The 14,390-nt window shown below is 40.1% G+C and overlaps 1 protein-coding gene across 1 annotated transcript in view; it reads left to right on the top strand.

Moving 5' to 3' along the window:
- ZFPM2 (zinc finger protein, FOG family member 2) overlaps nucleotides 1-13,630 on the top strand; it is a 415,496-nt gene extending 401,866 nt beyond the window's left edge. Inside the window, exons 6-8 of the mRNA XM_052651795.1 lie at nucleotides 3,574-3,780; nucleotides 7,649-7,873; nucleotides 10,957-13,630. Of these exons, the coding sequence (XP_052507755.1) occupies nucleotides 3,574-3,780; nucleotides 7,649-7,873; nucleotides 10,957-13,448 (2,924 nt within the window). The 3' untranslated portion in view covers nucleotides 13,449-13,630. The remainder of the gene's footprint in view (nucleotides 1-3,573; nucleotides 3,781-7,648; nucleotides 7,874-10,956) is intronic.
- Nucleotides 13,631-14,390: the final 760 nt, after the last annotated feature.

Raw genomic sequence — 14,390 nt, 5'->3', positions numbered from 1 at the left:
TCAACAGCACAGGAAACTCCTGACAGTTAAACATCCCACCCTGTGATCCAGAACAGGCTGGTTCCGGCACCCCACTTCCCATAATCCACCTGTTTCCTCCCTCAGGCTCCAAGCTCCAGGTTTGCCAGCCCCTGAGCACTTTTCACTTTAATGCATTGGAGAAGAAAATGGCAACCCACTCCAGTGTTCTTGCCTGGAGAATCTCAGGGATGGCGGTGCCTGGTGGGCTGCCGTCCATGGGGTCGCACAGAGTCGGACACAACTGAAGTGACTTAGCAGCAGCAGCAGAGGCTCTTCCATAACCCTGCCCTCACACCCATGTACCTTTCTCTGCCAGTAATGATGCCAGGTCCCCCCAAAACACTTCAGCTCGTTTACCTCTATTTTTCTTGAGTTAATAAAAAAAAGAAAGAAAAAAGTCATCTTGGATGCCTTGCCTGATTCCCCCAAGAAGTCTCAGCTACTCACCTATCTCACGTTTTCTTTAGCACTAGGGCATGACACCAGCACGTACTATTATAATTCGTTTATATGTGTACGTTCAGTTTGTATGTAAGTTGTGTGTGAAGCCAAAGCACCCGGCCTGGCACACAGTGGGGAGTTCAGTGATTACTGAACTGAATGATTCATTTGAAAGACTAAATCCTGAAACAGCTGACTTTCTCATCAAACCTGCAAAGTACATTCTCAGTCCAATTTAGCCTTTTAAAATGACATGCTCTGATGAAACCATAATATAAAATGGTAAAGACAATAAAATATGAAACATTACTGAACATGTCCAAAAACATGTATTACCGCTGCCAGGCTGCCTAATAATGTAGAAAAATGATTTTTTGTTTATTTTTTGGAGAAGTTTTTCTACATGTTTCTTTATTCTTTTTTTTTTAATTGGAAGATAATTGCTTTACAATGTTGTGTTGGTTTCTGCTGTCCAACAGTGTGAATCAGCTATAGGTATACATATATCTTCTCCCTCTTGCACTTAATAATTTGTGAATTTTATTTTATTTTATTGACTGCATCTTTTGAGTTCAAAGTTTGAGCAAAAGTATTCGGAGTCATCTTGCTATGGAGCTCACTGCTGTGATAAAGATAAGCTGAGTGCTACCTTCTCTAAAGTATTGATTTCTCCTGGGTACCTGAATTCACAACTTTTCCTTTGTAAAACATAGCCATAGCTAGATTTACCACAATATAAATTTATCAAAAATGGGAAACTATTACCAGTAATATAAGTTATGCAGTTCAATGCTGAAATCCCGTGACTCCAAAAGACCAGGCTAAGAGGCTGAACTGCAGTGCCTGCCTCTGCCCTCCCCACCTCTCTATTACACGGACTCACTTAATAAGCGGTTTCCCAGAGGAAAGATAAGGTGCAGATGATTGCCTTGTCTAGAGCCATGAATAGTTGGGATCTGTATGCACATCAGAGAAGGCAGAGCAGCCAAATGCAGAAGCCTCCCAGGTGAGAAAGGTGTCGCCAGCAGAAACAGCACCGACTTAGGGCTTTCCACTAATTCCAGCATTGAATTCCACGATGATGCCATTTAGCTTCTGCATTTGTAAATCAATCAATCAATACCAAAGTGAATCTGTTTTACAACTTTGGCAAATTTGTATTCTTTCAGATATGTTAGAGCCAGAGTGGAAAAAAAAAAAAGTGGTTGTTTTCTAGTGCTTTAGTAAATGTGTGTTTTCCTTGGAAATTTTCACATAAATTTGAGGTCGGTAATTTTAGCTTTATTTTTTCACAAATATACTGTCACAAATGGTGTCTTGTTTGCTTGCCTTTAACATTTAATCAGCTGCTTTAATTAACTGTCCCAGGTCTCTCTAAAATGATGTCCTGAATCTTCTAGTCAACTGTGCCGTATCATATGCTGTTGTTATCTTTTCCACCCGATTTTTACCACAAGTTGTTTAAAAACTATGATCTCTTTGAGGGTGGAAAAAATGAAGTGCAGTTGAAAAGGCAGTTACTCTGGAAGATAAACAGAGCAATATTACTTATCAGAATGGATACAATTTTTGCTTGCTTAATGAGTACAATATATAGCCTTGCAATATATACACAATGAGAAAAAAAGCTTTATAACATATCAACTATGCCATATTATTTCAGGCATAACTGTATAGGATACGTATCTAGGCCTGAGAGTGTAGATAACAAAATATAAGTGCTTTGCCTGTCTAAACATGTTAAATAAATGAGCATTTGCTATCGCATTCCAATACATTAGAAGATGTACTTGCATAGTTAATTTTCTTTTTAATGCACCACACGTGATCATTTGAAGCGCCGAGCCAGAGTCTATCTTAGTGTTTGAAGAAAGGGTTCTTTTCATTTAAACAAATCTTTATTTAAATAAGCCTTTTTGAAAAGGATCTTTGGTGTATCTTCTTTTCAGGAAGTTCAGTCAGGGTAAAGGGAGATAAAGAAGCTGTATTATAAGAAATATTATAAAAATAAAGATCACTCAGCATCCGCCCCTCCAGAAAAAAAAAAAAAAATGGAAGCAGACTTATGCAGAGAACAAAACTAACTGGAATTTCATTTAAACTTTCTAAATTTTAGGAACTTTGTTTACTTGCTTTGTAGTTTTAGGTATCATATATATATATATATATATATATATATATATATATATATACACACACACACACACACACACACACACACATATATATATCCAGTATCAGTATCTGATATATCAGTGTCTGGGAAAGAGAGAGAAAGAGGAGTAAGGTATAGGGAAAGTAACTTCCAAGGCTCACTTGGAATACATTTTGTGGTTGGATCCCTACCATGCTTGTTCTTAGGCAGTATATACCATGTAATAGCACGGTTCATGATTAAGTCAAGCACCAGAAGCCAAAAAGTTGTCAACATTTTGACAAAACTCTGTACAGATTATGTCTATACTTGGTCCTTAGTCTTCTCCTACTGTTGATCACTGAACAGTACATTTAATGCAAGAAATATAATTTTCCACACAGGAGGTATGAAAATTCATAAAAGGAAACCTCACTAAAATGGAGTAAGGAAGTCAGATGCAGGAGCTGACAAGTACCACTTAACTTCAATACAGAGCTCAACAGGAAGAGATGGACTTTGTATCTCCATCAGGAAGAAAGCATTTCTTATCACCTGACAACAGCTGAGCCAATGAAAGTCTGTAAAAGCAGCTCAGCCAATGAAAAGCCACTATATTTCAAACTTCCAGTTTCCAATGGACTTTTGGTTTATCATAGCTCTCCAACTTCCCCTTCTCTATAAAAAGTTTCCTCTCTTTTGTTTTACCAGACTCTCATGTGGTTTGCCATAGTTGCCTGTCCCGAATTGCAGTTCTTTGCTGTTATAAACCCATGTCGCTGGTAAAATAACTGGCTGTTTTATTGTTTTAAGTGAACAAAGGGAAGAGGAGGGCAGCTGTTGTCTTGATCCAACACTCCACCCAGTAGAAACTGATGTGAAAAACATGAGAAGGTGCGATTGACATCAATCCAATGGACAGCAGGCTGGAGCATTCTATGTCAATTCTCTTTCTCTTCCTTTTTTTCTCTTAATAGGGGGTCAGCTTTGGTGCACGACTACGAAGGCCATCTCTGAGGGTGAAGAGCTAATTGCCTTTGTGGTGGATTTTGACTCAAGGCTACAAGCTGCCAGTCAGATGACTCTTACAGAAGGGATGTACCCGGCGCGCCTGCTGGACTCAATTCAGCTGCTTCCTCAGCAAGCTGCCATGGCTTCTATTTTGCCCACAGCTATTGTCAATAGTAAGTGTTGAGTGCAATAGCCCAGTACAATAGCTTTGTAGTGGTGATGGGTATTTATGGGAGAGAAAAAAATAATGTCTACTGACAGGCAACCAGGGACAGAGTTTTCCTCCAGTGCTGTGATTTTATTTGATCTTCTCTCCAACTTTAACTCTGTGTGTGTGGGGGGGTGTGTGTGTGATCACTTCTCATGGGAATATAAAAAGAACTTAAATTCATTCATTTCACATTGGATTCCTGAATGTCACAAATGAAAATCTGATATTCTATACTAAGCAATGTTCAAGGCTATTTAGCTATAAGAAGCCCAACATCTTTCACTGATGCTTCTACGGTAGAATAATTTTGGTATTAAGAGCCAGAGAGTTAAAACATAAGAAAAAGGAAACAAAATCAAGTTTGATTAGATATACTGCTGCTGCTGCTGCTGCTGCTGCTAAGTCGCTTCAGTCGTGTCCAACTCTGTGTGACCCCATAGACGGCAGCCCACCAGGCTCCCCTGTCCCTGGGATTCTCCAGGCAAGAACACTGGAGTGGGTTGCCATTTCCTTCTGCAATGCATGAAAGTGAAAAGCAAAAGTCCTCAGGCTCCTTCGTCCATGGGATTTTCCAGGCAAGAGTACTGGGGTGGGTTGCCACTGCCGTCTCTGGATTAGATATACTAATGAAAGGGAAATGTAGGCTAGATAAATCAAGATACCATCTAATATAAAAAATTAAAAAGAGAAAGAAAAATACTTCTTAGAGTCCTTTGTATGCAAAATTTTAAAATATGCCCTGGAAAATCTGTCTTTGTGATTATATTTTGTTAAAAGGACTTTTGAACTTAGTTTGTATTTCTTGAACACATAGTGACACCTGATATGACATAAAATCAATGATTCAGGAGTCCCAAGATCTGAGTCCTAGAGTCCACTCTGCTTTTATCTGTCTCTGAGAGAAAACATGAGTACCAGTTACATCTTAAGAGGAGAACAGAAGCTGAAGCCAGTAGGCAAGTGAAATATTGCCTTGAGTCAAAAATGTCATTGAAAATGCCTGAGACTTTGAATAATGCAGAAAATTCTAGAGACTACAGCCATGTCTCAATATTTTATATATATATATATATATACATATATATATATACACACACAACAGTAATTATGTTCTTGCTGTAACTGCATCCTCCAGAATAAAGAACTTCTCATGTGTATCTGGAATTATTCTGCAGGCAACCACTGGATTCAGTGCACCCAACCCAAGTCAGTATTTTTAGATTTCCTTAGTATAAATGTAGTTATCTTCTTTATTGGACCTTTACTTTGGATAGTAAGGAACCTGATGTAACTTGAATTTGAGACCAAATGATTTTGTTACCAGGTATCCTGTACATACATACTAAGTCATTTCAGTCGTGTCAGACCCTTTGCCACCCAATGAACTGGAGCCCACCAGGCTCCTCTGTCCATGGGGATTGTTTAGGCAAGAATACTGGAGTGGGTTGCCATGCCTTCCTCCAGGGGATCTTCCTGACTCAGGGATCAAACCTGTGTCTCCTGTGGCTTGGGCAGTGCAAATGGATTCTTTACTGCTGAGTCACCGGGGAAGCCCACCAGGTATCGTAGGGGCACCTTATATTATTGTGACGCTTCAGTGTATGAATGTTCATTCTAATTATATTTGAGATTATGCTTTTTTTTGCTTTCTGTAGCAAGATAACTGTTAATCTCAAATAAATCAACATGGATACATACAGGCTTTTGTTCTCATTCTTTAATTAGCTAATCAGTTAAAGTCATCCTTCATAAATAGCCACTTTATTAAATATTGTGGCCCTCTGAAGTGTAAATGTAACTAACTTGGGTGGGAAGGGTTAAATAATAAACAGTAGCCAGGTGTAATTTTGTAGTTAGATTGTATTTGGAAATTCTGTATTGTTACCTACCTATTCCTTACTTCTCGTTCACTAGAATTTGGTCCTTAATTTTCTCCTTATCTCCTTCAACAGGATCTCTTGAGCTGTCTCCTTCACTATCATGGTTTTCCACCACCCACTATACATTGACAGTTTATAAATCACAAGTCCAGCTGTGTCTGGCAAGTTTCAGACCTCTGTTGCCATCTTTGCAATGTTCATCTCTCTTTCTCACAGAAATATCCACTTGCACGCATCTAATGTGACCATGTACCCCAGTGTGGCTGGATTTGTCCCCTCTGATCCATGCCCCCTTTCACTATAAAGGTGCCAAGTTTACACAATACAGTATGAGATTTGGTCACTATATATGCGCTAGCCTGAATCCATCACCCGGCTGTCTTCTATTCCCTGTAGAGATGAATGAACCATCACTTAACACAGAAATGCTAACAAGAAGCCTAGGTACCAAGGACAAACCTTACCCTTCAAACTAGTGGTCATCACTTCCAGTCAGTTCTACTTCCTCAATATAATTTTTCTTTTCTCTGTCCCTCTTGTCATTGAGGTATTATGAAAGAGTGTTTACACCAGGGTTTTCCAATCTCAGTTCACCCACTTGCATGATTATGGCAAGTTACTCAACCTCACGTTCTTTACCTATTAACAAATGAGGGTGAAAACACACACAGAAATTTTCCATGAATGAATCCATGAGAAATACATATCATACATATTATAGCATGACCTAACAAATACTATATGGCCATTAGTTACAATTCAAACTGTAACATAGTTCACTTAGATTATTTCAATTATCGTAAAAGTCTTCCTTCCAATGTTGCTACCTTCAAATTCTGCTCCACAGTTAGCATTATATCATAGCAGTTTCTGTCAGTCTGTTATTTAAAATAATTCAATAACTTTCCATACTCATCGAGATAGAAACCAGAACTTTAAAAGCCCTACAGTGGGGAATTCCCTGACGGTTCAGTGGTCAGGACTCCTGCCGAGGGCACAGGTTCAACCCCTGGTCAGGGAACTATGATCCTTCATGACATGCAGTGAGGCCCCAAAAATAAAAGTCTCCATTGTCTTTGGTAGTCTGTCCCTGCCTTCTGCAGCCTCATCTCTTCCAGCTCTTTGCCTGAGATTACAGAATAGCCTCTCAGCCTCCACCCAGTCCCTCGTAGGCTCCCATGAATGATCCCTTGACTACAAGAATACAATCCCCTTCTCCACCTGACTAGATTAATTTCATCCTTCACAATGTAGCTAAGGCATGTCATCATCTCCCCTCTAAATCCTTCTCTCACCTCATCCTCCCTCCAGTTCTCTCCCAGACTTGTATCTCTTTTCCATGCCCCAAAACACCCCTCAGATACCTCTATCAGAGCAGTCATCACATTCTTATGTAATGATCTAACCACCTGTTAACCAGCCCCAAGTGATCTAAGCTCCTTAAGAACAGCTGTTTTGTCTCTCATTTTGTTTTACAGCCAACTCAGCATAAATCAGGCACTTAGGAGGGACTCTGTAATTAATTTATTAAATGAATAAATGATGTCAGGAGTTGACATCAAGGCTAACTTCACTGCAGCAGCCATTAGATCCTTTACCTTTTAATCAAGCAGATAAAACATTTCATACTGATATTTTCTAAACACCTACTTTTCTAAACCATAAATACAATATAAACAATTTAAGATCAACCTCTTGTGCTTTATTTTGGGAGTCTCCTACAGTCCCAGTTTCTAAAGAGTCTGTGGAGAGGTAAATTGCATTGAATGTAACATTCCTTTATAAGCTCAGTCCTGTACGGTGGAACAACACCAATACTTTACTAGCCACTGTCTGATTACCTAATTCAGAACCAGAAAGCAGACTCAAAAAAACTGAACCAAATGCTGTTTACCCATGAATGGCTCTAAGTGGGCAGCAGCTAACGTGTCCCTGTGTTTCTGCTTGCAGAGGATATATTCCCTTGCAAGTCCTGTGGCATCTGGTATCGCAGTGAGCGGAATCTGCAAGCCCATCTGATGTACTATTGCAGTGGAAGGCAAAGAGAAGCTGCACCAGTGTCAGAGGAAAATGAGGACACTGCTCCTCAGATTTCCAGCCTGTGTCCCTTCCCACAATGCACCAAGAGCTTTTCAAATGCCCGAGCTCTAGAAATGCACCTGAACTCACACAGTGGTAAGTACCTCCCTTGTTTCCTCTGCTCCAAGAGACCCTGTTCTTTCTCTACATACATACATATGTACATTCATACATGTTGTGCATACATACATTCATACGTCTCTTCCTGCCTATAAAATCAAAATTAAACTTGCTGAACCAGATAGTTATTACCTTTTGTCACGTACAATCAGTATATTCTGTGCAAAGGACTTGGGTCTGAATTCTTTTCTAATGACTTACAGTGCTCAGCTTACAGGCCAAAGCCCTCTATAGTTTTTTTCCATCTAAAGTCAAATAGCATCAGTTTTGGAAATCGCAGTACCCTTTGTATATTGTCATCAATATTCATTCATTTCTGTGCCAGGTGATCTTTGCAAATTTACCATGTTCTCTTTCCCACACAGCAGGGACTAAATAGTAGGTACATAAAAATATTTTTATTTTTACATATTTTACATAAAAAGTAAAATTGCTTTTTCCATAAAATTCCAATGGAATTTCCAAAAATTCCATTATTGCTGAATGGAAATAAAGCTTTTATTTTGAAAGATCCAATTAAAATCCCACTTGAGAGACATTAACTTTTAAATATGGATCTGTAAAAGGTTCCTGTGTGCATAACAACACAGTTGAATTTTTGACATAAAAACACTTTTAGTGCTATGTTTTAAAACTTCTTAGGAAAAGTTAGCCTGAAAAACAAGTCTTCTCTTTTTAAAGCCTTCCCTTAACAGCAAGGTGGCAACTGTTCCCATGTTTTTTTAATTAACTTTTATTGGAGTATATATGCTTTACAATATTGTGTGTCTGCTCAGCTGTATGTATACATATATCCCCTCTTTTTCACTATTCCCATTTATTTTGGAATTGTATGCCCAGTTATCACCAGTATCATCTCATAGTATTCTAATTCCTATATTTTAAAAATAATTGAAGTGAACCAAATGTACATAATTACATTCATTTTAGGTATTTTTTTTGAACATTCTTGCATAGGGCAAACCAAGTTTTGGGAATCACAGTTCTTCAGCACCTAGAATACAAAACTTGTTAGACACCCCAGGGTGACTTCCTTCGCTGTTTTTGCTTGGGTTGAATAATTAAAAACTAAAATAGGTGCTCAGTTAAAAAAAAAAAAAAACTACAACCTACAATAGTCTAGTACTGTGCAAGCTTTTGTCTTTGTACCCATAAAAATAGGCAATTTTCTTTTTACTCATTCTCTACCTTTTCCCTACAAATAAGCTGTCTTTATGTAGGTGATAAACCAGGAGAAGCAGAAACAGGTTGGTTGTCTCACACAGTGAGTGTAAAGTCATACACAAAACAAAAATAAGAGATAGAGAGATTTTTCCAGCTCAATAGAAAAATGAGTCCTGGATTAGCTAAGGAGAAAAGGGGAAAAATAAAAGAAGTCCTCTTTTATTAGGACTGGGTGTTGTTGCCATATTTTCATTTTATGAATATAGAAAGTATTTCTCATTTTAGTCTAGAGTGCAGAGAAGCGGAAGCAAGCCTGACTTAACCATATGACAACAAATGGGACAGGAATTGGCCTTAGTGGATAAAAGTATCTAGCTCCCAATTCCAATTCATAGGGGAGTGGTTCCCCCCACCGTCCTCCCCCCACCCCCCCCGGCCAAGTAATTCTTTAGACACCAACTGGGCGTTCTGCAATTCAACTCCACTCAATTCTGACACTACCAAGAGATAGCATTGGATTCCACAGATTAAGGGGTCAGTTCTACAAGAGGGACCCCCCTCACTCTCATCCCAATTCAGACCAGTCTGCTGTGCTCCTGATCAACTAGCTGTAAATCAGATTGCCACAGCACCCCCTTGGTTTGATTGATTTGCTAGGCTGATTCACAGAACTCAGATAACACATTAACTTGCTAGATTACTAGTTTATTTTAAAAGGATATAAGTCAGGAACAGCCAGATGGGTGAGATGAATAGGGCCAGGTTTGGGAATGGACAAGGAGGCTTCATTACATAGGCATGATTGATTAAGTTATTGGCCATTGGCAACTGAACTTAATCTCCAGCCCTTCTTCCCAGAAGTGGAAGGCAGTGTAAGTTCCAACCCTTTACTCACAGGGTTGCTTCTTCTGGCAACCAGTCTCCATCCTTAGGTTACCTGAGTGCTTTACAAAAGTCACCTCATTAACATAACAAAGACATATTTATCACAAGAAATTCCAACAGTTTTAGAAGTCTTGAGCCAGGAACCAAGGATAAAGACCAGATGCATAAGAGAAATATTTTCCTCATCTAAGTGACCAAATATACATTTCCTGTAAATCACAATATTGTGCTGAGACTTACCCACCAGTCAGTGGTGATATTCAAAATATTTAATAACTGACCAGAAACAGGTCATAATCAATCAGCACAAATGTCAGTCCGAAATGACTATATTAGTATACTAATATAGTTGAACATACTAGTAAATATCAGCTGAATATCAGCCCTGGATAAAGATAACCCATACTAAGCAAAACCATGAAATTCTCAATTTGTACCAAAGATAAATTAGGATGTTATTAATTACTTTACAAAATGATTTCTGTTTGGATTCTGTTGTGTAAAGACCTAATTCTAGCACATTAAGTGCACTAAGTTATTTAGTTTGCATACAGGTTGTCAAAATCACCTCTAATAAATGCCTGCCTCTTCCTACTGTAGAGCACAGTGGTTTGGTAAGAAAGCTTATTGGATTAGAAATCATAAAATCTGAGGTCTGAGCATGGCTTCATCACTGAATTTATTAGATGATTATTTAGATTGATTACCATAATCAATTCCTTTAGCCTCCTTGAATTTGTTTTCTGACCTGTAAAATTAAAACAGCAATGCCCATCCCACTACAATGTGATAATACTCATGAAAGTGCTTTGGAAAGTATTAACTACAGTTTATTATTATCACATATGGTGAAAGGTATCATAGAAAAAAGTTAATATCACAAATGAGATTCTGCAAGATTTCAGTTCATTTCTGCTGTGTTGAAGACATGAGGTCATTAGTAATGGTTCATATCACCAGCAAACCAAAATGTGTGGTTCTCAGTATTCTGATTTTGTATGTTTCTCCAGGAGTGAAAATGGAAGAATTCCTCCCCCCTGGTGCTAGTCTAAAATGCACCGTCTGTAGCTACACTGCTGATTCTGTGATCAACTTTCACCAACACCTGTTCTCCCATCTCACTCAAGCTGCCTTCCGATGCAATCACTGCCACTTTGGCTTCCAGACTCAGAGGGAGTTATTGCAGCACCAGGAGCTCCATGTCCCTGGCAGCAAACTGCCCCGAGAAAGTGACATGGAACACTCTCCAAGTGGAACCGAAGACAGCTTACAGCCAGCCACAGACTTGCTGACCAGAAGCGAACTCCCACAGAGCCAAAAGGCCATGCAGACTAAAGATGCGAGCTCTGACACGGAGCTGGACAAGTGTGAGAAAAAGACTCAGCTCTTTCTCACTAACCAGAGACCTGAAATTCAGCCTACAACCAATAAACAAAGCTTTTCTTACACGAAAATAAAGTCTGAGCCCTCTAGTCCAAGACTCGCCTCATCTCCAGTTCAGCCTAATATTGGGCCTTCTTTCCCCGTGGGACCCTTTCTATCTCAGTTTGCTTTTCCCCAAGATATCACCATGGTCCCTCAGGCTTCAGAGATCTTAGCCAAGATGTCTGAACTGGTACACCGGCGACTGAGGCACGGAAGTAGTAGCTACCCTCCTGTCATTTACAGCCCCTTGATGCCCAAGGGGGCTACCTGTTTTGAGTGCAACATAACCTTCAATAACTTGGATAATTATCTAGTGCACAAAAAACATTACTGCAGCAGCCGATGGCAGCAGATGGCCAAGTCCCCCGAGTTCCCTGGGGTTTCAGAAAAGATGCAGGAGGCTGTGAGTCCCAACACGGGTCAGCCCTCCATCAGTCTTCTCAATCCAGCTGCTCACTCTGCGGATCCCGAGAATACACTTCTTCAAACACCCTGCATCAATTCTTCCGCCGTTTTAGATTTAATTGGGCCAAACGGGAAGGGCCACGACAAGGACTTTTCCACGCAAGCTAAGAAGCTCTCCACCCCCAATAGCAGTGATGATAAAATTAATGGGAAACCTGTTGATGTCAAAAACCCTAGTGTCCCCTTAGTGGATGGGGAAAGTGACCCAAATAAGACTACCTGTGAAGCTTGCAACATTACTTTCAGCCGGCACGAAACCTACATGGTCCACAAACAGTATTATTGTGCGACGCGCCACGACCCTCCGCTCAAGAGGTCGGCTTCCAACAAAGTGCCTGCCATGCAGAGAACCATGCGCACACGCAAACGCAGGAAGATGTATGAGATGTGCCTGCCTGAACAGGATCAAAGGCCCCAGCTAGTCCAGCAGCGCTTTCTCGACGTAGCCAACCTCAGCAATCCCTGTACCTCCACCCAAGAAGCCACAGAAGGGCTGGGCGAGTGCTACCACCCAAGATGCGATCTCTTTCCCGGAATTGTCTCAAAGCACTTAGAAACCTCCCTGGCCATGAACAAATGTGTCCCGGTTTCTAAATGTGACACTGCTCATTCCAGCGTCTCCTGCCTGGAGATGGACGTCCCCATCGATCTCAGCAAAAAGTGTTTATCCCAGTCTGAGCGGACGACCGCATCTCCCAAAAGGCTGCTGGACTACCACGAGTGCACCGTGTGCAAGATCAGCTTCAACAAGGTGGAAAACTACCTGGCCCACAAGCAAAACTTCTGCCCAGTCACAGCGCATCAGCGGAACGACCTGGCTCCGCTCGACAGTAAAGTGTTTCCGAATCCAGAAAGCGAACGAAGCAGCCCCGATGTCAGCTATGAAAGAAGCATCATAAAATGTGAGAAAAATGGCAATCTGAAGCAGCCCTCCCCCAATGGAAACTTATTCTCATCCCACTTAGCGACGCTGCAGGGCCTGAAAGTCTTCAGCGAAGCCGCTCAGCTCATCGCGACAAAAGAAGAAAACAAACATTTGTTTCTTCCCCAATGCCTGTACCCTGGAGCAATAAAGAAGGCAAAAGGAGCCGACCAGCTTTCTCCGTACTATGGAATCAAGCCAAGTGATTACATTTCCGGTTCTCTGGCCATCCATAACGCTGACGTGGAGCAAAGCACAAACGCAGAAAATGAATCTCCCAAAAGCCAGGCTTCTTCCAATGGGTGCGCTGTGCCGAAGAAAGATTCCCTGCCCTTGTTGCCCAAAAATCGAGGCATGGTCATCGTGAACGGTGGACTGAAGCAAGAAGAGCGCCCTGCCGCCAACCCCCAGCAAGAGAACATTGCCCAGAACCCTCAGCGTGAAGACGGCCACAAGTCTCCCTCCTGGGTCTCCGAGAACCCCTTAGCCACGAACGAGAACGTCTCCCCAGGCATTCCCTCCGCAGAGGACCAGTTGTCTAGTATAGCAAAAAGTGTGAATGGCTCCACCCAGGCACCCACCAGTGGGAAATACTGCCGGCTCTGTGACATCCAGTTCAACAACCTCTCAAACTTTATAACTCACAAAAAGTTTTATTGCTCATCACATGCCGCAGAACACGTCAAATGAAATCACTAAATCAATGGACATCAGTCACCTTTCGTACCAGTGTTTAGTATGTTGTTCTACCCAGTACAGAAAAAAAAAAAAAGCAAAGCTGTTTGAATTACATCCGGGCGATCAGGAGATAATTCATTATGGCTGAGTTGAAGACTTAAGGTGTAATTTCATTACAGTCCATTAGTAAAGTGTATTATTGGTGCCATTTTCCAAAAAAAAAAAAAAAATTAATTTATTTTACCAGCAGTATTCATAGCTGTGGTTATGTTATTTTTTATTTAAAAACTTTATATTAAAGTCATTTGTAATGTTATTGTATAGTTATTGTGTAGCACATATGGTTTGCACTGTAAGTAGCTTTTGAAGAAAATAGTCACAAACAATACAGAAAAGCATTTTAGAAATAGCTTCCAAAGCACTTGTGTATCTTGATTTCTTCTTATATGCTGTTGCAGATATATGTATATGCTAAAATATAACTTGCAAAGATGTTTTAAATACATGTGCTCTAAGTTCGCCTTAAGATTTCAATTCTTGGATAATCAGGCTCCGTTTGCACTTTATATTTTAGCAGATACAGTCTCTTAGTCACTAGGCTTTGCATTTGTATGTAGCCGTATGTTTCCGTCCATTTTCTTAATCTTAAACATGTATGTTAAATGAAGATGGCAATTTTTTTCTTGTATAGTACTTGTATTTTCTTTCGCTGATGCAGCTCTGTCTCAATTTTTAAACCTTTGCTGTTAAATGCAATACTTTGTAAGAATGAACAAAATTACTGGAAGCAGTATTGTAAGTAATGAAGTAGTATTAATCGGTTTTATCTTTTGAAAGGCACAGTCTAAATCGAAACCCTAAACTCAATGCTGCAAGTATGAATTTAATTCATATATAAGATCTATTTAAATATAAGAGTAGCAATACTGCACCTGGTGATCACAAAGATAATGT

The sequence above is a fragment of the Budorcas taxicolor genome, chromosome 14, assembly GCF_023091745.1.
Source record: "Budorcas taxicolor isolate Tak-1 chromosome 14, Takin1.1, whole genome shotgun sequence".
Classification (NCBI taxonomy): domain Eukaryota; kingdom Metazoa; phylum Chordata; class Mammalia; order Artiodactyla; family Bovidae; genus Budorcas; species Budorcas taxicolor.
This window is presented reverse-complemented; position numbering and strand designations above follow the sequence as displayed.